General features: G+C 48.7%; 1 protein-coding gene across 1 annotated transcript in view; it reads right to left on the bottom strand.

Annotated features, from left to right (window-relative positions):
• Window positions 1-17,577: 17,577 nt before the first annotated feature.
• The window catches only part of LOC137604223 (pro-neuregulin-3, membrane-bound isoform), a 124,930-nt gene continuing 118,301 nt past the window's right edge, over window positions 17,578-24,206 (bottom strand). The window contains exons 7-9 of the mRNA XM_068328226.1: window positions 22,717-22,835; window positions 22,229-22,411; window positions 17,578-19,609 (exon numbers count right to left, since the gene is read on the bottom strand). Coding sequence (XP_068184327.1) covers window positions 19,018-19,609; window positions 22,229-22,411; window positions 22,717-22,835 — 894 coding nt within the window. The 3' untranslated portion in view covers window positions 17,578-19,017. The remainder of the gene's footprint in view (window positions 19,610-22,228; window positions 22,412-22,716; window positions 22,836-24,206) is intronic.

Raw genomic sequence — 24,206 nt, 5'->3', positions numbered from 1 at the left:
ACTACAGATATTACTACATATATTACTACAGGTATTACTACAGATATTACTACAGATAGTACTACAGATATTACTACAGGTATTACTACAGATATTACTACAGGTATTACTACAGGTATTACTACAGATGTTACTACAGATATTACTACAGATATTACTACAGATATTACTACAGGTATTACTACAGATGTTACTACAGATATTACTACAGATATTACTACAGATATTACTACAGGTATTACTACAGATATTACTACAGATATTACTACAGATATTACTACAGATATTACTACAGATATTACTACAGATATTACTACAGGTATTACTACAGATATTACTACATATAGTACTATAGATATTACTACAGATATTACTACAGATATTACTACAGGTATTACTACAGATATTACTACAGGTATTACTACAGATATTACTACAGGTATTACTACAGATATTACTACAGGTATTACTACAGATATTACTACAGATATTACTACAGATAGTACTACAGATAGTACTACAGATATTACTACAGGTATTACTACAGATATTACTACAGGTATTACTACAGATATTACTACAGATATTACTACAGATAGTACTACAGATATTACTACAGGTATTACTACAGGTATTACTACAGATATTACTACAGATATTACTACAGATATTACTACAGATAGTACTACAGATAGTACTACAGATATTACTACAGATATTACTACAGGTATTACTACAGATATTACTACAGGTATTACTACAGATATTACTACAGATATTACTACATATATTACTACAGGTATTACTACAGATATTACTACAGATAGTACTACAGATATTACTACAGGTATTACTACAGATATTACTACAGGTATTACCACAGGTATTACTACATATATTACTACAGGTATTACTACAGATATTACTACAGATATTACTACAGGTATTACCACAGGTATTACTACAGATATCACTACAGGTATTACTACAGGTATTACTACAGATATTACTACAGATAGTACTACAGATATTACTACAGATATTACTACAGGTATTACTACAGATATTACTACAGATATTACTACAGGTATTACTACAGGTATTACTACAGATATTACTACAGATATTACTACAGATATTACTACAGATAGTACTACAGATAGTACTACAGATATTACTACAGATATTACTACAGGTATTACTACAGATATTACTACAGGTATTACTACAGATATTACTACAGATATTACTACATATATTACTACAGGTATTACTACAGATATTACTACAGATAGTACTACAGATATTACTACAGGTATTACTACAGATATTACTACAGGTATTACCACAGGTATTACTACATATATTACTACAGGTATTACTACAGATATTACTACAGATATTACTACAGGTATTACCACAGGTATTACTACAGATATCACTACAGGTATTACTACAGGTATTACTACAGATATTACTACAGATAGTACTACAGATATTACTACAGATATTACTACAGGTATTACTACAGATATTACTACAGATATTACTACAGATAGTACTACAGATATTACTACAGGTATTACTACAGATATTACTACAGATATTACTACAGATATTACTACAGATATTACTACAGATAGTACTACAGATAGTACTACAGATATTACTACAGATATTACTACAGGTATTACTACAGATATTACTACAGGTATTACTACAGATATTACTACAGATATTACTACATATATTACTACAGGTATTACTACAGATATTACTACAGATAGTACTACAGATATTACTACAGGTATTACTACAGATATTACTACAGGTATTACCACAGGTATTACTACATATATTACTACAGGTATTACTACAGATATTACTACAGATATTACTACAGGTATTACCACAGGTATTACTACAGATATTACTACAGATATCACTACAGGTATTACTACAGGTATCACTACAGATATTACTACAGATAGTACTACAGATATTACTACAGATATTACTACAGGTATTACTACAGATATTACTACAGATATTACTACAGATATTACTACAGGTATTACTACAGATATTACTACAGATATTACTACAGATAGTACTACAGATATTACTACAGATATTACTACACATATTACTAAAGATATTACTACAGATATTACTACAGATATTACTACAGGTATTACTACAGATATTACTACAGATATTACTACAGATATTACTACAGATATGACTGCAGATATTACTGCAGATATTACTGCAGATATTACTACAGATATTACTACAGATATTACTACAGGTATTACTACAGATATTACTACAGATATTACTACAGATATGACTGCAGATATTACTGCAGATATTACTGCAGATATTACTACATTTATTACTACAGATACTACTGCAGATACTACTACAGATATTACTACAGGTATTACTACAGATATTACTACAGATATTACTACAGGTATTTCTACAGATATTACTACAGATATTACTAAAGATATTACTACAGATATTACTACAAGTATTTCTACAGATATTACTACAGATATTACTACAGATATTACTACAGGTATTACTACAGATATTACTACAGATATTACTGCAGATATTACTACAGATATTACTACAGATACTACTACAGATATTACTACGGTATTACTACAGATATTACTACAGATATTACTACAGGTATTACTACAGATATTATTACAGATATTACTACAGATATTACTACAGATATTACTACAGGTATTACTACAGATATTACTACAGATATTACTACAGATATTACTACAGATATTACTACAGATATTACTACAGATAGTACTACAGATATTACTACAGATAGTACTACAGATATTACTACAGATATTACTACAGGTATTACTACAGATATTATTACAGATATTACTACAGATATTACTACAGATATTACTACAGGTATTACTACAGGTATTACTACAGATATTACTACAGATATTACTACAGATATTACTACAGATACTACTACAGATACTACTACAGATATTACTACAGGTATTACTACAGATATTACTACAGATACTACTACAGATATTACTACGGTATTACTACAGATATTACTACAGATATTACTACAGGTATTACTACAGATATTATTACAGATATTACTACAGATATTACTACAGATATTACTACAGATATTACTACAGGTATTACTACAGATATTACTACAGATATTACTACAGGTATTACTACAGGTATTACTACAGATATTACTACAGATATTACTACAGATATTACTACAGATATTACTACAGATGTTACTACAGATATTACTACAGATAGTACTAAATGTGTGTGAAGGTTCTTGGTTCAGTGCCCACAGGAGAAAACATGAATTAAAGGAAACTAAACCTATTGAGTGAAAAAACAAGTAAAAAACCTGTATTACCTCTTTATTTCTAAAACTGTTTTGTTAAATGACTACCAGACTTTAACATTTTGATAAAATATACCATTTTAATTTTTTTCTTCTTTTTACTAAATTATAATGTAATTAATAAAACCATTTAAATGAACTGTTTAGTTTTATGTTGTACTATTGGCTAAACTCAGTCCTTGAATACACTCCAACCATATATTCTGTTGTTACTTTTGGGATGCATACACGTCATGTTGGGATGCACATGTTTGTCTTGAAGCGCATCACAGGACGCAGTGCTTCCTGGAGGTACCCTGAGCTCTGATTAAAGGTGTCCAGGTGTTCTTCAGTCACACAGACGTGTGGAGATACGAGCCGGTCCACTCCCACTGGAGGAGATGCGAACAGCGTGGATTAAGTTCAATCCCTTCTGTGTGTCATCACGGGGGCTAATTATCACTAGTTGTAATTGCAGCATTAGCATTATATATATAATTACACTATTGATCCTGCAGTGTGGAAGAAAGCGGCGATCGATAGAGTGATCAATAGCTGCAGCGTTCGCCCTGCAGAATGTTAAACATACTAATTTATCCGATCTGAAGCAGCTGCTGCACGTCTGATCCGATCCAGGTGTGGACAGAAGTCCCTCACGGATGTCGTCCAATCACAGCCGAGGCTCAGACGGCGTCACCTGATTAACGATAACGATATATCAATACACTGAAACGGACTGATCCTTTATATTAACGTCAGCCGGCTGCAGATCGTATTGATGTGCAGATCAATCCAGTTAGTTTCATGACGAAACATTTGCATCACAACAGACTTCCAGAAAATAGCACACACTCTGGTGTCCCACGTGTTAGATCTGGTCTCAAGGGGGGGTCCCCTCCATTCTGCCCCACCCGTTCATCTATTTGCCCCCTCAGTACTCGGCTGGCCTTACTCCGACCCCGCCTGGGCCGCTCCGCCTGCCCATGCTGCAGTTCCTGCAGCGGCCACCAGGTGTCAGTGAAGCAGCGCGGCGCCGCCTCGTTGCAGCATCCTGCTGGCGGCGTTCCGAGCCTCTCCTGCTTCATCCGAGGTCTCCACATGATCCTCCTGCTTCCTCCATTTTGTCACTGTGATCGCTGAAGCCAACGGCTCATTAATATAAATGGATGAGAGGCGGACGGGGGCTGGGGGGCTCCAAGGGGGTGGGGGGGTGGGAACCAGAAGAGGAATCTCAGGATCGAGTCATCTTACGGTTGCAGGGGGGGGTGAAGGTTTTTTAAACGTCAGATCTTTTCTTCCTGCTCACACAAACTGGTTTTTCCGACCCTTTTGCAGCGTCTGCAAACACAACACGGAGTCAGTCTGTGTGCATGAAGGAACATCGACCTGAATGATGGGGGGGGGTGCACGAGGACTCCAGGGCCCCGTCCCCCCAGGAGCAGATCACATTCACATCGTTTTCGAGTTCTTCTAAGGGCCCGACTGGGAGGGGGCACACTTCAGTGTAAAACACACAGCAGGGAGGGGGGGTTACATAAAACACGATGTTTCTACATGACTGAGGTTGGAGGGGGACGATGCCCCCCAGTGGATGAAGGTAGGGACATGGAGTGTTGTTGTTGTTCAATGCTTCACGTTGACAGTCAGTGAAGGCGTGAAGCTGGTTTCTGTGTCTGTTGATCTTCTATTTACTCTCCTGTACGTTCATGACTTCCTTTAGTCCTTTGTCTCCATTCTCAGCTCTTTATTCTTATTCTGACTTCGTCCTGAAACAGAGCAGCTGTAACGAGGATTAACTCTGATTACTATCCCTCATAATAATAATAATCCCACCTGTAGTTTGGCATGTGACCGTTTCCGTGGTGACAGCGGGTCATGTGACACGCTGCACTGAAGGTGCAGATGTTCCACCAGCAGGCCTTCCACTCTTTATGTTCTTTTCCAGTTTACTTTTCTGGAGGGTAGAAACAGAACAGATGTTACACCGGACCGACATCCAGGCTGCCATTAAACAGGAGCTCTAATCAATATTTAGCGCTAACAATGGATCAAACGCCGACGTGAATCCAAAGCGGGTCACAGTTGGAGGTAAACCCCCAGACGAGCGACTCTCAAACGTGCATTTTCTCATCTCGACTGAGCGTTTCCACAAACACGTTGTTTTGCGGCCCCAGGCGTCGCTGCTTTGGACTCTTGGCGCTCTAATCATCATTATGTGTTCAGAGAGAGACTCCAATAAACTCGCTTTACGCAGCAACAAACAGCTGAGATTCATCCGTTATTTACTGGAGCGCCGACACCCACCTGCAGCGAGGCTGAACTGTTAATGAGCTGCAGCCCAGAAACGCATTAAAACAGGAACGAAACACATCAAAACAGGAACAAAACTCATTAAAACAGGAACGAAACGCATTAAAACAGGAACGAAACGCACTAAAACAGGAACAAAACGCATTAAAACAGGAACGAAACGCATTAAAACAGGAATGAAACGCATTAAAACAGGAACAAAACTCACTAAAACAGGAACGAAACGCATTAAAACAGGAACGAAACACACTAAAACAGGAACAAAATGCACTAAAACAGGAACAAAATGCATTAAAACAGGAACAAAATGCATTAAAACAGGAATGAAACACACTAAAACAGGAACAAAACGCATTAAAACAGGAACGACACATACTAAAACAGGAACAAAATGCACTAAAACAGGAACAAAACTCACTAAAACAGGAACAAAACGCATTAAAACAGGAACAAAATGCATTAAAACAGGAACGAAACACATCAAAACAGGAACAAAACGCATTAAAACAGGAACGAAACGCATTAAAATAGGAACAAAACGCATTGAAACAGGAACATCAGCAGAGGAACCACCAGTACTGTTGTAGAGCAAAGAAACGTTTCACTGCTCTGACTCAGAATCAAATCATCTGTCTGTGTGACGCCCGGTGAAACGGGTTCTGAACCCATCAGTGAAACGGGTTCTGAACCTGTTCAGTGAAACGGGTTCTGAACCCATCAGTGAAACGGGTTCTGAACCCGTCCAGTGAAACGGGTTCTGTGAAACGGGTTCTGAACCTGTTCAGTGAAACGGGTTCTGAACCCATCAGTGAAACGGGTTCTGAACCCATCAGTGAAACGGGTTCTGAACCCGTCCAGTGAAACGGGTTCTGAAGCCGTCCAGAGAAACGGGTTCTGAACCCATCAGTGAAACGGGTTCTGAAGCCGTCCAGTGAAACGGGTTCTGAACCCATCAGTGAAACGGGTTCTGAACCTGTCCAGTGAAACGGGTTCTGAACCCATCAGTGAAACGGGTTCTGAACCCATCAGTGAAACGGGTTCTGAACCCGGCACCAGCAGCGATAGAAGCGACGACAGAAGTCAGAACCTGGAGCTGGGGGGTTCCTGGACCAGCGCTCTGATTCCAGCGGAGATAAAACTCCTTCAGACTCTCTGGGAAAAGGAGCGCCGCTCCTCCAGGGGAATTCTGGGAAACCATGAGAATCCAAATCAATCCGTGGGAATTTGGGAGTTTTTCCAGAATTCTAAACTCCTGACTGCTGCTTCAGTCACGTTTCCTTCTGTAACTGAAGCCGTTGCCCCGTCCCTGGTCGACGCCCCCCGGGGCGAAACCAGTTCTGTTGGACGGGCGCCGGTTCGTTCTTCTCACACCTCGGTGAACATTGATGATCTTCACGTTTGTGGCAGAACTCCAAGGAAACCCTGCAGTCGAAGAAAAAAATGATGAGTCGCCATCTGTGGAATGACTCAGCATCCAGCTGACATCCAGAGGCATGATGGGAAACGACGGCTCCACACAGCATCGCTGTGGGGAACGTGGTGATGAAATAAAATAAAATAAAGGTTTTATGAGCCACAGAAAGGAGGCGTGGCCAAAGCTAAGCAGGAACACTGACCGGCCAATCAGAGAACACCTGCTGACCCGTACGTGAGGTGGAGCCGTCCGATTATTCAGGCCGCGTCTCGTTAGGAGACCGCCACCGTCCACCCGGGTCCCACTTCCTCTCTGGGGGGTGGGGGGTGGGGGGTGTGTGTCAGGAAGGATCAGCGTCTGTCACACCGGGGGGGGGGGTTGAGCTGCTGTTCCACACGGCGCCCATTAGCCTGCGGCGCCGACACCGGATCACCGGGGGCCGGTTCTGGAGCGGTGGCAGGAAGTCTGACAGCCCCCCCCTCATTAGAGGGGATAAAGCCAGTGGAATATTTAAATCAGCCCCCCCCCCCCCCCACACACACACACACCCCAGGAGGAAGTGGATGAATTTCAAGACTTCACATTATCCCGTCCTGAGGAAGACGTTGGAGGGGGAGGCAGGTCGCCACGGCGATGAAGGCGAGTGTCCTCCATCAGGGGGGCGGGGCTTGTCTGTCCAACATCGACATACTGTCATACAAGCAGGACACCCCCCCCTGGAGCTGGATCTGGATCTAAACCTGGCCCTGGTCCTGGCCCTGGTCCTGGTCCTGGCCCTGGCCCTGGTCCTGGTCCTGGTCCCGGTCCTGGTCCTGGCCCTGGCCCTGGCCCTGGTCCTGGTCCCGGTCCTGGTCCTGGCCCTGGCCCTGGCCCTGGTCCTGGTCCTGGTCCCGGTCCTGGTCCTGGTCCTGGTCCCGGTCCTGGCCCCGCCCGTCTATCCTCTGGGTGTGGTTCCAAACCGTCTGTGTTCAAGTCACACCTGAGTGTGTGAACATATGGAGGCGACACCAGCGGACTCCTTCTGCCCCCCCGTCACCCCCCCGTCACCCCCCCCCCCAGAGGGGCAGGACCTGGGCTCAGGTGATCTCCGGGGACGGGACTCGCTGTCACCCCCGATCTCATCACAGCCTGGTCCATATGCTCCTGCAGCAGGTGCCCCCCCACATACACACCTTAAACCTGGACCTGTGTCCCATATGGCACGCCCCCCCCCCCCCCCCCAGAGAGAAGCTATTTTAGGGCGCCGTCACCTGTCTGCTTGTTTACACACAGGATGTGGACAAAAGTATCGGGACGGTGAACGACCAGCAGGAGCTGATCTGGTGTTGGTCATGTGATCCACTCAGACGTCACGCTTGATGGGGGGGGGGGGGGGGGGCTTCTGTTAGACGTGATCCTGGTTCGCTGCCCCCCCCGATGGGTTTTCGTTCCCGCCCCCGGTGATGGATTGAGCGGCTACTGCGATCGGTGCCCGAAGGGTTTGTGTTCTCCACCCAGATGGGTATCGAGTGGGCCGCTGAGCATGCTGGGAAACTGTCGATACGGCGACCTTTGAAAGACTCGCTTTGATTTGTTACTCCATTCCCTTCAGCCTGTTAGCAGAGAACGTGTGTGTGTGTGTGTGTGTGTGTGTGTGTGTGTGTGTGTGTGTGTGTGTCTGTGTGTGTGTGTGTGTGTGTGTGTGTGTGTGTGTGTGTGTGTGTGTGTTCCTTTCTTGAGGCGTCTCTCTGAACGCTCCAGGGGGATGGTGGCGGTGGCTGATGACTCTGCTGAGACTGAAGAAACATTCAGTAACCATGACAACCTCATCCATGAGAGTTCCAGGATGACCAGCTGGAGTCGGTCCGGTTCTGACCTGGTTTTTCTTCATCAGATGGGTTCCACCCGCCTCATCCTGACGGTTGCCGTGGTTACCTCTGATGGAACGTTCAGGTGCCGTTTGTTGCCCCACGCTGGAGGCAGAACGATTTGGTTCTGGGGTTGAGTCCATGAAGGTGACAGATGATGGTTCATCATCGTGTGTGTGTGTGTGTGTGTGTGTGTGTGTGTGTGTGTGTGTGTGTGTGTGTGTGTGTGTGTGTGTGTGTGTGTGTGTGTGTGTGTGTGTGTGTAATAGCAGTGATTGTCTTCCTCCTGGGGGAGCGACTATTCAAATCCCCGTCTCCAGGTGATCATTAGGCCCCCCCAGCAGATGCGTTCTGTATTACTGTAATATTTCTCAGGATGTAATCCCACCTGTTGGCGGCGGCGGCGAACGGGACGATCGGCGCCGCCAGTCGATCCCCACGGCGGCGTGAGCCGGTGATTAACGGCCCCCCCAGCCCCCGTGAAGCTGCGTTGTGAAAAGTGAAAGTGTTTACGGCGGTGAATTATTGATGAGTTGATCTCCATCATCTCCTGACCCGTGATGCTGGGGGGGGGCGTCAGACATTTCTTCTGTGTTTGTGGCCCCGCCCGCAGCAGAAACACTTAGTTTCAATCTGGACGTTCTGCAGACGTCTCTGACTCCTGGGGAGTTCTGATTTACAAACATCCTGTTGGCTTCTGCTTTATTCCACCATAAAACCCCCCCAGAAGCACCAAACGCCGCTGACGTCCGCTCGCCGCCCCGCTGTAATGGAACTGATGTACTGCTGGGGCCGCGTTCCATTCCCCTGATTAATGCAGTCCGGATCATTCCAGCGACGGCGAAACGTGGGGTTTAGAGTTTTCACCAGAGCTCCTGGATCAAGACTCAGAACGCCGGATAAATCTACGTGTGACATCAGCAGAACACCCCTCTGCAGCGGGAACCAGAACCAGAACCAAACCGGAACCAGAACCAAACCAGAACCAAACTGGAACCAGAACCAAACCAGAACCAGAACCAAACTGAAACTGGAACTAGAACCAAACTGGAACCAGAACCAAACCGGAACCAGAACCAGAACCAAACCGGAACCAGAACCAAACCGGAACCAGAACCAGAACCAGAACCAAACCGGAACCAGAACCAAACTGAAACTGGAACTAGAACCAAACTGGAACCAGAACCAAACCGGAACCAGAACCAAACCGGAACCAGAACCAAACTGAAACTGGAACTAGAACCAAACTGGAACGGGAACCCGAACCAAACTGGAACCAGAACCAGAACTAAAATGGAATGGGAACCAGTAGACACAGAGACCAGATTCTAACACACTGAACCCAGATGGACACACACACACACACACACACACACACACACACACACACACACACACACACACACACACACACACACACACACCCGTGACCAGAGGAGGCTCCGCCTCCCAGCTGGTGCCCCGTTCAGTCTGTTTCCCTCAAAAGAAGAGTTTTGATCAATTCAAGCAAACAAATAGAGAGAAATCTCTAAAAGTGATCAATCAAGGCGAGTGCTGATCAATACACCCCCGCTCCTCCAAAATAAAAGAGTTACTCTTGTTCTGAAGGAGGTCTGGAGGACATGAACAGGGGACAGGATTAATTACACCAGAATGAGGAACTGAAGCCTTTCTGGAGCTGAAGCTGGATTATTAATGTCTCCATCCAGAATTACAGATATTCCAGTCTGAACGTGACGTTCTTTAGATCCAGTTTACCTCTGGACCGGCGCCGGCTTCCTGTGAATCAAGTCAAGAAGAAATGAACCCCCCCAACCCCCCAGGAACACGTTCTGACCTCTTTGCGGTTCTCTGTTCTGTGACGAGTGAAGAGCATTTCCACTCCTGTACTAGTATTGATTCCTGCCCATCGGCAGTGATCTAGGGTTTCCCTGCCCCCCCCCCCGGAGGACCCCAACCCGGAACAAAGCATCTCGGATTGTTAGGCTGGTGTTTCCGCCTTTCCAACCCCCCCACCCCGTGGGTTCCTCAACTATGGAGACTTGTCTTCTTTTCATGGCAGTGGTTTTTTATCCCCTGAAGTAGCATCAGTCCCTGAGCATCAGGCCGTACAAAGAGAAGGAGACGGGGGGGGGCCTTCATGAGGGCGGGGCAGAGGAAGCGAGGGAACCGGAGGAGCGCAGGAGGATGTGGAGGGACGGGAAAACACGAGAAGAGTGATCGATGCGCGTTAAAAGGGAAGGAAAGAGGAAGAAGCGAGGTCGTGATGCTAATCCGCCCAGACCCCCGGCGCCCCCCCCCGTCGACTCCGCTGTCAGAACACGGAGAGCGGAGGCTTCACGTGGAGCGGCCCACGACGGAACACAATTTAGGAGATGTCAAATCTGCAGCGCTCACGGCCGTGAAGAGAAGGAGCGCCTGGAGGCGGAGCCCCGCGCCGGGCTCAGGAGAAGAGCTCTCACTGGAGCGGACGCTCAATTAACGGAGGCAAAGAGAGCAGGAAGAAGGTCAGCGCCAACAGGACGTGTGCTGCAGGGCCGAGGCAGCTGCGTCTGACGCATCCATCGGCCTCCAGATAGAAACATGGAGGAGGAGAAACTCCACTGGATTAATGATCCACGTTCCCCCGGCTGGAACCAATCAGACGATCCGGTTCCTCCGGCGCGGTGGAGGCATAACAACCCCATCGATAAGTATGATCTTCTGTCAGACAGCTAACAATTAGCGAGACGTCAGCGGCGATGCTACGCTAGCGCCGCACCGTGTGCTAATCAGCTGATCGGAGGCGACGTTCATCACGACCCCAACGCCCCAACGCAACCTGGAACCTGCACCGGCAGGGGTTTCACTGGTCAACCCCCCCCCTCAGAGCTCTGCACCAACACAGTGATGAGTGAGGAAGGTGGTGAAGGTGTTAGTACAGGAGGAAGAGGAGGAGGAGGAGGAGGAGGAGGAGGAGGAGGAGGAGGAGGAGGAGGAGGAGGAGGAGGAAGAGGAGGAGGAGGAGGAAGCTCTGCTCGCCTCCTGAAGCCTGGAAGATGATTGGCTTCCATGATCTGAGGGCAACAAGAAGTCACTCGTTCATTAGTGAAGTCACTCGTTCATTAGTGAAGAAGTGACTAAAGTGAGGCTTTAAATAACTAAAACGCGATGTGGAAACGTCTGCTTGCGTCTCATTGGCCGGCGTCGTGATGGACTCCCACAGCCGATCCAGGTGAGGTGTTAGAGTTTGAGCCGGAGCGTCTGAGCCGTCATCATGGGGGGTTAGTCCAACCTCCTGGGAGACAGAGCCGGGTTGATGGATCCATTCCTAATCGCTTTCCAGGAATTGTCTCGTAATAAAACAAGGCTTATTTGGACTCTCGTACTGTGTGTGTGTGTGTGTGTGTGTGTGTGTGTGTGTGTGTGTGTGTGTGTGTGTGTGTGTGTGTGTGCCTCACACCGTGGTGACGTTCACAACAACGCCCGGAGGCCTCCAGCAGGTGGAGGGTTCTCCAGCCATTGGACCGCTTTGCCCCAGAATATTATTATTGATTGGGATCTTGAGCGGCGGCTTATTGGACAAGCGGCTTGTTGTTTCGGCGGCGAACAGCCGTGGTGGGAGCGATCGCTCAGCGCTAATGACATCATTTTGTAAGGAGGCCGACTCCCCCCTTGACGGCGCTCTAAGTATATTTATCTCTTTCCAAAGCTCGTTGGGGGAGGGGGGATTACTTGTTGAGATTATTCCTGATGATTAATGCGTGTTTGGACGGACGAACATAATGCACATTTCATCTAGCTGGTAAAATGAATCGCTGCCGCGCAACTTCAAATGGTTTCATTTGGAGGGGGGGGCAATAAAACATCTGAATCTCATAAAACAGTAAAGAGTAAAAACACTTTGAGTGTGTTCTTCATGTTCACGTCCAAGAGCACAGCTACACGAGAGGACGGTCACATGACCGAGGACAGCCTCGGTCATGTGACTGATGGAGCTACAAACGTGGGGTTATCTGTGACGCTTACCTCTCTGTCCTCCCTGGAGGTTCAGCACCAATGCAGGAACAGGAGAATCCATCCAAACTTCCTCTGGGACCAGGACTCAGATGCTGAAGGATGAAGGCTGAACTCATCAGAAACCTTTATGCAAGGCTAGACCAGACCAGACTAGACCAGTCCAGACCTCTCTAGGCTAGACCAGACCAGACTAGACCAGTCCAGACCTCTCTAGGCTAGACCAGACCAGACCAGACCAGGCTAGGCTAACCAGTGCAGACTAGACCAGACCAGACTGGACCAGACCAATCTAGGCAAGACCAGACAAGGCTAGACCAGATCAGAGCATGCCAGTCCAGACCAGACTAGGCTAGACCAGACCAGACCAGGCCAGACCAGACCAAAACGGGCTAGACTAGGCAAGACCAGCATCATAACATTCTGGATCTTGTGTGAATGATGTAGAATAACTTCAGGAAGTGGAACCGACTGAACCGACTAACGTTTGTTCTGGACTCTGGATTATCTGTGGATTTATTTTCCTGCACGTCCATAAAAACCTTTAAATTACTACAGAGAAATATTCAGAGTCTTCCACCTACGGAAACATTTCATGCTTCTGCTCTTCTGAAAGCCAACCATCCCCCATGAAGATCCTGTCCTGGCCTCTGGTTATTATTCCAATTAAATACCACCAAAGCAGATCCCTGGAACAGATGGTCCACGTATGTGATCAATCTTTAATCGTCACTCGTTGCTTCCGGTTCCTTTATTCTGAGCATGTTTTTCCTCAAATCTCTTGAAAACAGAAAATGAAAATAATTTCCCTGCAGCAATCAGAGACCGGTGAGATCTCCCAGCACCCTTGTCTAAAGTTTTACTTGTCAACGGGTCCGTTTTATTCATTCTAAGCACAACTTTGCAGATTGTGCGTCAGGTTCTGGAGAACTGGGCTCTTTGAACCCGACACATTTGAAAAACTAGCTTTGCTGCTACTTCCAGCGACTTCCTTTGTCTCCGGTTACAACCGCGTCTCCTGGAAGCCCTGCAGCACCAAACTTTAATCACACCTTTTTAAGGAGAGCAGAGTGGCAACCCTGCATTAGCACAATGAGAAAATTCTGCTAATTAGCATGTGACAAATACCCAAAACGACACAGAACATGTTATTAAAATCTTGGCTGACTCGGCCGGAGCTCCGGTTGCCACCGACACCTCCCACCCAGACCGGGGTTTCACTTTATCACCGCCTGAACGGCTCCAGTCATGAACTGAAGCAGCGCTATGATGAAGCTGTGATGCTGCTGGTCGGTGTGGGGCTCGGGGGTGGGCGGGGGCAGCTACAGCTAACCGCTAATCAAATGAGGTGCAGCTGAGAGACGAGGTGGACGTGATTGGACGCTGTGAGGGTAAAGGAAGGGGGCTGTAGGACTAATGAGGGGACAGCGGCGGCGAGGGGGCGTGGCTTTGGGGACATAATGAACAATGGAGTGAGTTTCCTGATTAAACTTGTGTTTCGCTGCAAATGGAGGATAAATGACCACCAACAGCCGCTCGGCTCTAAATGAGTCCTTTAGCTTGAACAACACGGAGACGCTTAAAGCTGGGACAACCAACTTTTCTCTGTTCGTCTCACAAAACTAAACGAGCTCAAACTGGGGATCCGGCGCCGCGCCGTCGGCTGGAAATGTGATTATCTGAGTCTCACTTTATATGTAAATAGAGCTGATTAATTCAGTCAATAGATGGCGATAAAGGAGCCGTTGTTTCAGATTGTGCTGACCCCAACAAAGCTGCCTCGCTTTAATTAGCGTCTGCTAAATAAGGACACGCTAACTTTCACTTGATTCCTTTGAAGCCAGTGCGATTCCAACCGCTAACCCCCCCCTCACCCACCTCCCCCCAGGAGCCGGGGGACACTCTTACGTAGCGCCAGAGGGATACTAGCCTGTTGGCGTCATTGATTGAAGGTCATCAGGCCTGAAGCATCGATTGGCCACCAGGAGGCGTCAGGACTACCTGTGTATCCTGGGGGAGCCATGATGAGGACCTCAAACCCCCCCAGAGGGTAGGACAGCTGGTAAGACCATCACAACGGACAGAAGGTTCCACCCAGAGTCCAGCCCGGAGCAAACAAAAGAGGGACGGCTGGACTCTGGGTGGTCAGGATGGAACCGAGTCCAGAAGACGGAGCTCTGGGACGAACCAATAAGAGACGCCTCGGGAGGGGGGACGAAGACCGAACCCCCCAGGGGAGCAGAGAGACGAAGGCTGGCCCAAAGGACATCATGCAGAACAAGAGCAACCCCCCAGCACCAGATCTGTAGATCAGGACCAGGAACGAGGTGGAGTCCACTGCGACGGCCAGGATGGAAGCTATGAGCTGGAACATCTGTGTGATGATGGGTAAGGGGTCCCCCGAGACCGCCCAGGATCAGGGTCCTGAGGGACTCCAGGAACAGGGTCCTGAGGGACTCCAGGATCAGGATCCTGAGGGACCCCAGGATCAGGGTCCTGAGGGACCCCAGGATCAGGGTCCTGAGGGACTCCAGGATCAGGACCGACCAACAGCTGCTGGAAACCCGACCTGGTGGAGACGGGGGTGGGGGGGTGGGGGGGAGTCCCGACAGATGTGTGTCTCCCTGCTGGTGGGGGCTTCAGGAGGAGGCGAGCAGAAGCATCAGCAGATGTGGGCCGCTCCCAGCGGCGGCGGGACTATTATGGGATGTAACCCTCAAACTGGAGGAGCGCCTCCAGGACGTGTGGACCAGCTGAGACACCCAGGAGGACACGCCTCCTCAACCCCTCCTGTCTGTTTGTGTTTCACCACATCTAAATACCCCCCTGTTTTATCCCTTCATGTCTCCAGTACTAACGGGGGTACGATCCATAATGTGACCCCGGCTCTGAAACGACCCATCAGCAGCCGAGCTGCTTCAATCGCAGCGAGTCTTGGTTTAATAAAATTAAATTCACGGCAATAAAATTTCAATTTCAGACACATTTTATCAGAGTTTAATGTAACGAGTCTCTGAGCTGGAATAATGGAAGAGGAGCCGCCGCAGCGCTCTGGCCCCGCCCCCACGGGCCGCGGGGAGGGGCACAGTGCAGGTGTCATCATGTGTTCTTACAGGTGTCCCTACAGGTGTCATCAGGTGTCCCTACAGGTGTCATCAGGTGTCTCTACAGGTGTCATCAGGTGTCCCTACAGGTGTCATCAGGTGTCCCTACAGGTGTCTCTACAGGTGTCATCAGGTGTCCCTACAGGTGTCATCAGGTGTCCCTACAGGTGTCATCAGGTGTCTCTACAGGTGTCATCAGGTGTCTCTACAGGTGTCATCAGGCGTCTCTACAGGTGTCATCAGGTGTCCCTACAGGTGTCTCTACAGGTGTCATCAGGTGTCCCTACAGGTGTCATCAGGTGTCCCTACAGGTGTCTCTACAGGTGTCATCAGGTGTCCCTACAGGTGTCATCAGGTGTCCCTACAGGTGTCTCTACAGGTGTCATCAGGTGTCTCTACAGGTGTCATCAGGTGTCTCTACAGGTGTCATCAGGCGTCTCTACAGGTGTCATCAGGCGTCTCTACAGGTGTCATCAGGTGTCTCTACAGGTGTCATCAGGTGTCTCTACAGGTGTCATCAGGCGTCTCTACAGGTGTCATCAGGCGTCTCTACAGGTGTCATCAGGCGTCTCTACAGGTGTCATCAGGTGTCTCTACAGGTGTCTTTACAGGTGCAGGACTCTTGCGTCGACCCGTGTGTTGTTTGACCCCTGTGAGGCTGCGTAGTCATCGCCATAGAAACACGAGCAGTGGGAGGAGCTGAGGATCGTCTCACAGAAGGAAACCAATCAGACGAGACTTTCAGACTTTTATCCGTGAAGCTCACCCACGGGTGACAGCTGGTCAAACACACACGTTCCCTTTGTTGTCACGGTGTTTCTGCTCCCATGAACCCCCAGGAGTCTCCAGCTGAGGGTGAAGGTTTGAGTCGTACAAACATCAGAACGTCTAACGGCAGCGTGGAGCCGCAGGTCTTCAATCCCGTCGGTACCGTCTGCGTGTTCACGCCGTTCATGACGTGTTTTGTACGACGCGTCCTTTACTGATGGAGACCGAGGTCAACGCCGTCAAACAGGAAGCTGTTTAGCTGAGTTTAGCAGCATTTAGCTACGTAAGTAGCATTTATTCATTTTATGTCAAAAACATGAAATATTGAAGTTGTTAAACTAAGGATGAACCTTTAGAGGCAGGTCTCCTTCCTGTGTTCGCTGACATGAACAGATATAAAAAGATAAAAATCAATGATCAACAAGCTTTAACTCAGTATGATTGACCTTTAACCCCCAAATCAACCTCATTATTCTAAACATTTATCTCAAAATTCCAATTTCCTCAAAAAGATCTGAACGTAATCCAGAAACTTTAAATATTGTTTGTGCAGTTTTTCCTCTCATTGATATGAAGATGATTTATAGACGGCCCCATAAATTATCCTCATCGTGTCGATAATTTTTTAATTACAGCCACATTCAGGGCTGACACCACTCAGACGCCTTCCGCGCTACGCTAACGTAGCGCGGAAGGCGTCTGAGGAGCGTCAGCAGCGTGGAAACGTTTTAATTGAGGCAGACGAGGAACCCGATAGGCTGTCAGCAGGAGACGGTTTGATTAAACACCTCCAACGGCGGCGCGGCGTGAGGCCACGGCGCCAGCGCCAGCTAGTAGCATGCTAATACCTACAACCGGTTTGGCGGCAAAGAAATAAGTTGTCAAGAGACGACAGACGGGTGGTAAAAATACCCAAAGCTCTTCTCCGTTGATGATCTCCATGACGGTCGAAGCTGCACGTCAGCGGCGTGACGGAACCCGAAGAGTCATGTGACCAATTCTGACCAATAAAGCTGTAAAAAATGACCGGTAATGCTAATCTAAGCACTGCTATCCAGACTAATGCTAATGAGAATGGTTTGGAATAACAGGAATAACGTTCTTGACGTGATCCGGTATGGAAGGGAACACTCTGAATGGACGCCGGATCAGTGGGCGGGGCTTTGACAGGAAACCACAATTTGAAACAGACGTTAGCAAAGATTCCTGACGAACCTGCTGCTCGGGCTCCGGGTCAGCAATCCCAGCATGCATTTCAGGACGGAGTGCTTTTAAGGTGTCGACCCGTCTCCTGAACAAGCCACCGACACAAACCGGTAAGGAGACTCCACCAGAACCACAACCATTCTTTTTTTACTTTTTGTCACCAGAAACATTTTGGCTGTAACTTCATACAGAAATTCAAAAGCTTCCAAATTCATAGGATACAACATAGAGACATTTATTTCTTGATGGGACACCCACCCCCACGATGTGCTCCCCCCTCCACGGGTCCCAGAATGCAGCATTGTTCACCATCCATCCACCACCACCACCACCACCAACCAATGGGGAAGGAGTTACCAAAAAAATGTCCCTTGTGGTCACCCGTAGTCGTCGGTCCATCCCTCCCCTGATGACGCGTCACCTGTAACGAAAACCAGACCGGTCTGGACCGGTTTGAGCCTGGTCTGAATGGGGGGCGGGGCTTGGCAGGGCGGGGTCGTGATCGGAACGTGAACGAAGTTCTCTCCATACAAATGAGCAACAACCAAAGTGTGACACGCTAAAAAAGAAGAAGAAGGAAACGACAAATAAAAATAGATGTCATCCCTCGCTCCGCTCCGGATTGGTCACTTTTAGAATTCCATATATTCATATATATTTTATATATTTATATTTATATATTCTTTTTACAGTAGAAACACCATGGATCTGACGACTATTTGGTTTCTTCTGGTCTAAGTCGAAGTGTTTTTCTTGTTTTGTTAATAAATGCATGTAAATTACTCGTCAACACTCAGTCGATGTGAAGGCGACACAAGTGTTTGTTTGTTTGTTTGTTTGTTTGTTTGTTTGTTTGTTTGTTTCCACACATGACGCAAATCATCAGAACGTTCAGAATCTCAACAATACTTTTTTTTTTAAAATTCCGTATTTCCGTCTGGTCCAACCCTCCAATCAGTCCCTTATTGGCTGCCGTGGTCCAGGTCTCTCTGATTGGCTGGGGCTGAGTAACTGGGTCTGTGTGGGTCCGTTACAGCCCCGCCCCCCGGCGCCCCCCTCCCCGTTAACGTTCAGGAAGCAAACGCTTTCTCTGGCCTCCCCCAGCCCGGACGTGGAGGCGCCGGCCCCGCCCTCCTGCTTCCTGCGCGCCAGCGCCCGGAGCTGCGCCTGTGCCTCCTCCAGCAGCAGCGCCACCTCGTCCCGCTGCCGGCCAATCAGGGACGAGCAGAGGGAGGAAGATGGCGTGGAGCGTGATTGGTCCTCCCGGTCGTCCCGGCAGGCGACTGACATCAGTGTGGGGGCGGGGCTGACGCCGGTTTGCATACACGACCCCTCGTTGTCATGGCGACACTGGATGGAAGGGATGATGGGGATGGAGCAGGAGCGGAAGGGCGGGGCCGGGTCGCGGGCGTGGCGCCGCTCGGGTCGGGTCGGGATTGGTTGGGCGTGTCCGGAGCCGGGACGCCGTCCATCACCCTGGGGCGACGGCGTGGGGGGAGGAGTTTGCATATGTGGGCGGGCTTCGCCGCGCCGCTGCGATTGGCCACTAGGGGGACGGAGAAAGAGAGAGAACAGGTTAGTCCAGCGGGACGAGCTGAAGGGCGGGGCACACGTGTGGGGGGGTATCACCAGATGCAGGGGCGATTTGTTCCTTAAGTCACGCCACACGCGTGTGTGTGTTCTCCATCCCCGTTGCTAGGCAACAGGGCGACACACACACAAGGATACATATACATAAAGCTAGCAGCTCCCGTCCGGCGGGTCGCGACCCCCCCTGAATGAGCCCAGACGTAATCTCCCCGTCCGACTGGCCTTCAGGTTATCAGCATCTAAATCCAGTTCTACAACACAGACCCCCCCACCCCCCACCTGTCAGAGCCCGTCGCACGCTGGCGACCTCCATCTGGAAGTGTGAAAATGGAGATTTGGAGAAGTGTGTGTGTGTGTGTGTGTGTGTGTGTGGGGGGGGGGGGGGGCTTTGAAAGCTGGAGCCTTTCAGACGTGAACCCCCCCACCGGGTTCAGCCCCCCCCACAGGATCCACCAGTGATAAGACGCCAGCGCCGCTAATTCCCAAGATAACATTCAGACAAATCTGTCTTCTGATGCGTTCAAACATAGAGCCCCCAGCGGGGGGGGGCGGGGGCGGCGGGGGGGGGTTTCACTGAGAGATTGTGTTCCAGTGAGGTGCGATAAGTGACCGGCGTTATCTGTACAGGAGCTCATTACACCAACAAGTGCTGCAGGCGTCATTTCCATTAATCCCCCCCCAGGAGAAAAACATATCTGCTCTGTTTGCAGCGACGCCCCCGCGGCCGCGTGGGTTCCTACGCGCCCTGAACGCACCAGGAGGGACGAAGGCAGCAGAAAAGAGAAACGCTGGAGATAACTGCAGGCTGCTGATGCAGGCGGAGCAACCGGCCGACCAGCCAGCCTGTCGGCGTCTCTGCCCCCCCCCAGCACGACCCCCCCATTGTCCTCTATCCGTTTCTCCGTCTTTCTCTATGTTGGGGTCGCTGTCCGATCTCGGCGGCGCAGACCGGGGTGTGTTCCCTGCTAGCGTGAAGGGAGGGGGGCATGAACAGATGTCCTGTGACGTCTTAGCACACGTGTCAAACTCAAGGCCCGGGGGCCAAATGTGGCCCCCCAGATCATCTTATGTGGCCCACAAGAGAATAAAAGGTCAGAGTGTCTAAAAATAAATGCTTTGAGAAAAACTACATTTCCCATAATGCATTTTAACTCCGACAAAAAGGTTTGGAACTTGTTCTTATTTGTGTTTGATGTTATTTTTCTTTATTCATTGATAGTTTGATCCTTGATTGATGGGCCTCTGGATGACGTGACGTATCCCATGATGCTTCCGTTAACCGTCGGTCTGCCGGAGCGCCGCGGGGCTGGATGGATGTTGGGTCGGTTTCCTGTCCCTCAGAGCCACCCCCCCCCGACCCCCCGCCAGCCAAGCGCCGGGTTTGAACTCTTGCCACCGTTTTGTTGAACACGACAGAAACACACGCGTGTTTTTATCTGAGCTCAGCAGAACAGAAACAAAGGGAGGAAACGGCGAAAGGAGATAAAAGAAACGCCTGTTTTTATTTAATGGGTTTGGTTGAAGCGACTAGGCAGAGAAACGGGGAGGAAACGGAGAGGAAGAGGGGAGGAAATGGGGAGGAAACGGAGAGGAAGAAGGGAGGAAATGGGGAGGAAACGGAGAGGAAGAAGGGAGGAAATGGGGAGGAAACGGAGAGGAAACAGGAAGGAAACCGAAAGGAAACGGGGAGGAAACGGAGAGGAAACAGGAAGGAAACGGAAAGGAAACGGAGAGGAAATGGAAAGGAAACGGGGAGGAAACGGAGAGGAAACAGGAAGGAAACGGGGAGGAAATGGAGAGGAAACGGAGAGGAAACGGAGAGGAAACGGAGAGGAAGAGGGGAGGAAACGGAGAGGAAATAGGGAGGAAACGGAGAGGAAACGGGGAGGAAACGGAGAGGAAGCGGAGAAGAAACGGGGAGGAAACAGAGGAAACGGGGAAGAAACGGAGAGGAAACGGAAAGGAAACAGAGAGGAAACGGAAAGGAAACGGAGAGGAAACGGGGAGGAAACGGAGAAGAAACGGAGAGGAAATGGAGTGGAAACAGAGAGGAAACAGAGAGGAAACGGGGAGGAAACGGACAAGAAACGGGGAGGAAATGGAGAGGAAATGGAGTGGAAACGGAGAGGAAACGGGGAGGAAACTGAGAGGAAACGGAGAAGAAACGGGGAGGAAATGGAGAGGAAACGGAGTGGAAATGGAGAGGAAATGGAAAGGAAACGGAGAGGAAACGGAGAGGAAACAGAGAGGAAACGGAGAGGAAATGGAGTGGAAACAGAGAGGAAACAGAGAGGAAACGGGGAGGAAACGGACAAGAAACGGGGAGGAAATGGAGAGGAAATGGATGGAAACGGAGAGGAAACAGAAAGGAAACGGAGAGGAAACGGAAAGGAAACGGAGATGAGGCGTTTGAGGCCCAAGCGGCTAACGGCGATAGCGTCTGCGCTACACAGAAAAACTCAGAAAACATTAGCATTAGCATCAGAGTGATGCTAACTATAAGATCTACATCCATCCAATGACGGCAGTGTGTCGCTGTCACCATGACAACCAGCTGCTCTCATCTGCGTCTCACCCGTTCTGTGCTTCGTTCTTCTCAGACGAGTCCGCTTCTTGGAGGTGTTGGTAGGTGGGGCCAGAATACTTGGTTCCTCCAATCGGATTTAGTCTCCCCCTGACGGTGGGTGGAGTCCTCCGTGGAGCCGACCAATGGGATGTTCGGGATCTGTGATCGGAGACGCGGGACAAAGAGCCACTTCTGCAAAACGAAAAGGGAGGAGTTAGTGATGGAGTCTGACCCCTCCCCTCAACGTAGACCCCGCCCCTCAGCCTGAAACCGCCCATCAGGTTAGACCCGCCCTCAGCCTGGACCTACCCCTCAATTTTGACCCCGCCCCTAAATTTTGACCCCGCCCCTCAGAACAGCTGACTGGTTGGACCCTGATCTGATTGGTTTAGGTCAGGTGTATCTCGTCACAGGAGATTCCTTTGAAGAACCTTCTCTCATTGGCCGACACCCCCCCCGTGTGTGCCGAGTTAGCGTGTGCGCTGACTTCGTCATACCTGTGATGCTTCGCCGGCGCCCTGGCGCCGCCCCTCGCCGGCGTGGAGACATTGCAGCGGGCGTAGCTGGACTCGCCGTCGGCCCCCTGGTGGTGGAGCAGAGAGGTGCGTTTGCAGAACTGCAGAAACAAAGAGACACTGGTGAGACGCTAAGCTAAGCTAAGCTAAATTGAGATAGCACCCAGACGTCACGGAGGCTCCGGTTGAAATAGTCACTCATTAAGGGCTACACCCTTTAAATAACGCCAGCAACGGAGGAAGCACCACTTCAGTTTCAGCCCAGATTAAACACAATTATTTTCATTTCAGAAATAAAATTCCGAGTCGGAATCTTCGTATTTTTTTGTTCAAATGAGGTTGAATCTTTTCTAAATGCAAATAATCTGAATTGACGTCGACCTCAGGAGCTTTTATCTCCGTCCGTAATCTCATCAAATACGACAGGAAAACCGTCTCAATAATTAAGCAGCTCTCCGGCGTCTGAGGCTTTTATTCATAAGTCTGAGCAATTAAGCTGGGAGTCTGTGGAATATCAGACCCGTCGTGATGAAATGGAGCCTTTAATAATGTAGAGACATGAAATATTAAACCTCACCAAAAAGAAGCCCTGGGATGATGAAGAAAAGCCTCTCCAAACAGTAAAGACTCGCCGTCTGACTCCAGGACGCCGTTTGACTCCTGATGAAGACTCGTCCTTCATCATCTTCAGGAAGTCATCAATCTGAGGGTCTCTCCGCGCCCCTTTTGGTCCCGCCCCGCCCTGCCCCGCCCAATGGCCCCCCTAGTGGCTATTGGCGGGAGTGACGGATCCGCCGGGTTCTCCCTTTCAACTCACTTCCTGTCGGTCTCCATAGAGACGGATGGGATGGAGTTGGAGAACCAAACGGAACAAAACGTCTCTTTGTGCTGCGGCTCACAATAGCTTGACGAACCAGACGTCACTCAGCCGCCGACAGCTCAAAGAACGCCGCGCCGCGCCAAAGCGTTCCAGGCGTCAGACGGAAACTGGCGTGAAGAACAGACCTGTCTGCATCAGGAACGACTCGTCCTGTCTGGACTCCTGCACACACAGCTTCCTGGACACGTTTCAGAGGCGGGGCTTTGATGCCGGGCGAACAAACACCACACCAGCCTCATTAGCAGAGTTCATGTTACCTCAGGAAAGCAGTGCATCCTGGGATATGCTTCAAGAAAAACATGTGCATCCCAAAAGTAAAAACAGAATATACTGTGGAAGTGTACGCAGGGACTGAGTTCAGCCTATAGTAGAAAAAAAACTATACTTCATTTCAATGGTTTTATTAATAACATTATAACTGTTTAAGTAAAAAGAAAAAGAGTAAAATGATGTTTTTATCCATAAGTTAATCCTGGTGTTAAGATGTAACACAGGCTTGTTTCACTTCTTATTGTCACTCCATTGTTTGTTTCCTTTAATTCATGTTTTCTCCTGTGGGCACTGAACCAAGAACCTTCACACACATGTAGTA

Source organism: Antennarius striatus, chromosome 11, assembly GCF_040054535.1.
Source record: "Antennarius striatus isolate MH-2024 chromosome 11, ASM4005453v1, whole genome shotgun sequence".
NCBI lineage: Eukaryota > Metazoa > Chordata > Actinopteri > Lophiiformes > Antennariidae > Antennarius > Antennarius striatus.
The sequence above is the reverse complement of the archived record's forward strand: the minus strand, read 5'-3'. Positions and strand labels throughout refer to the sequence as shown.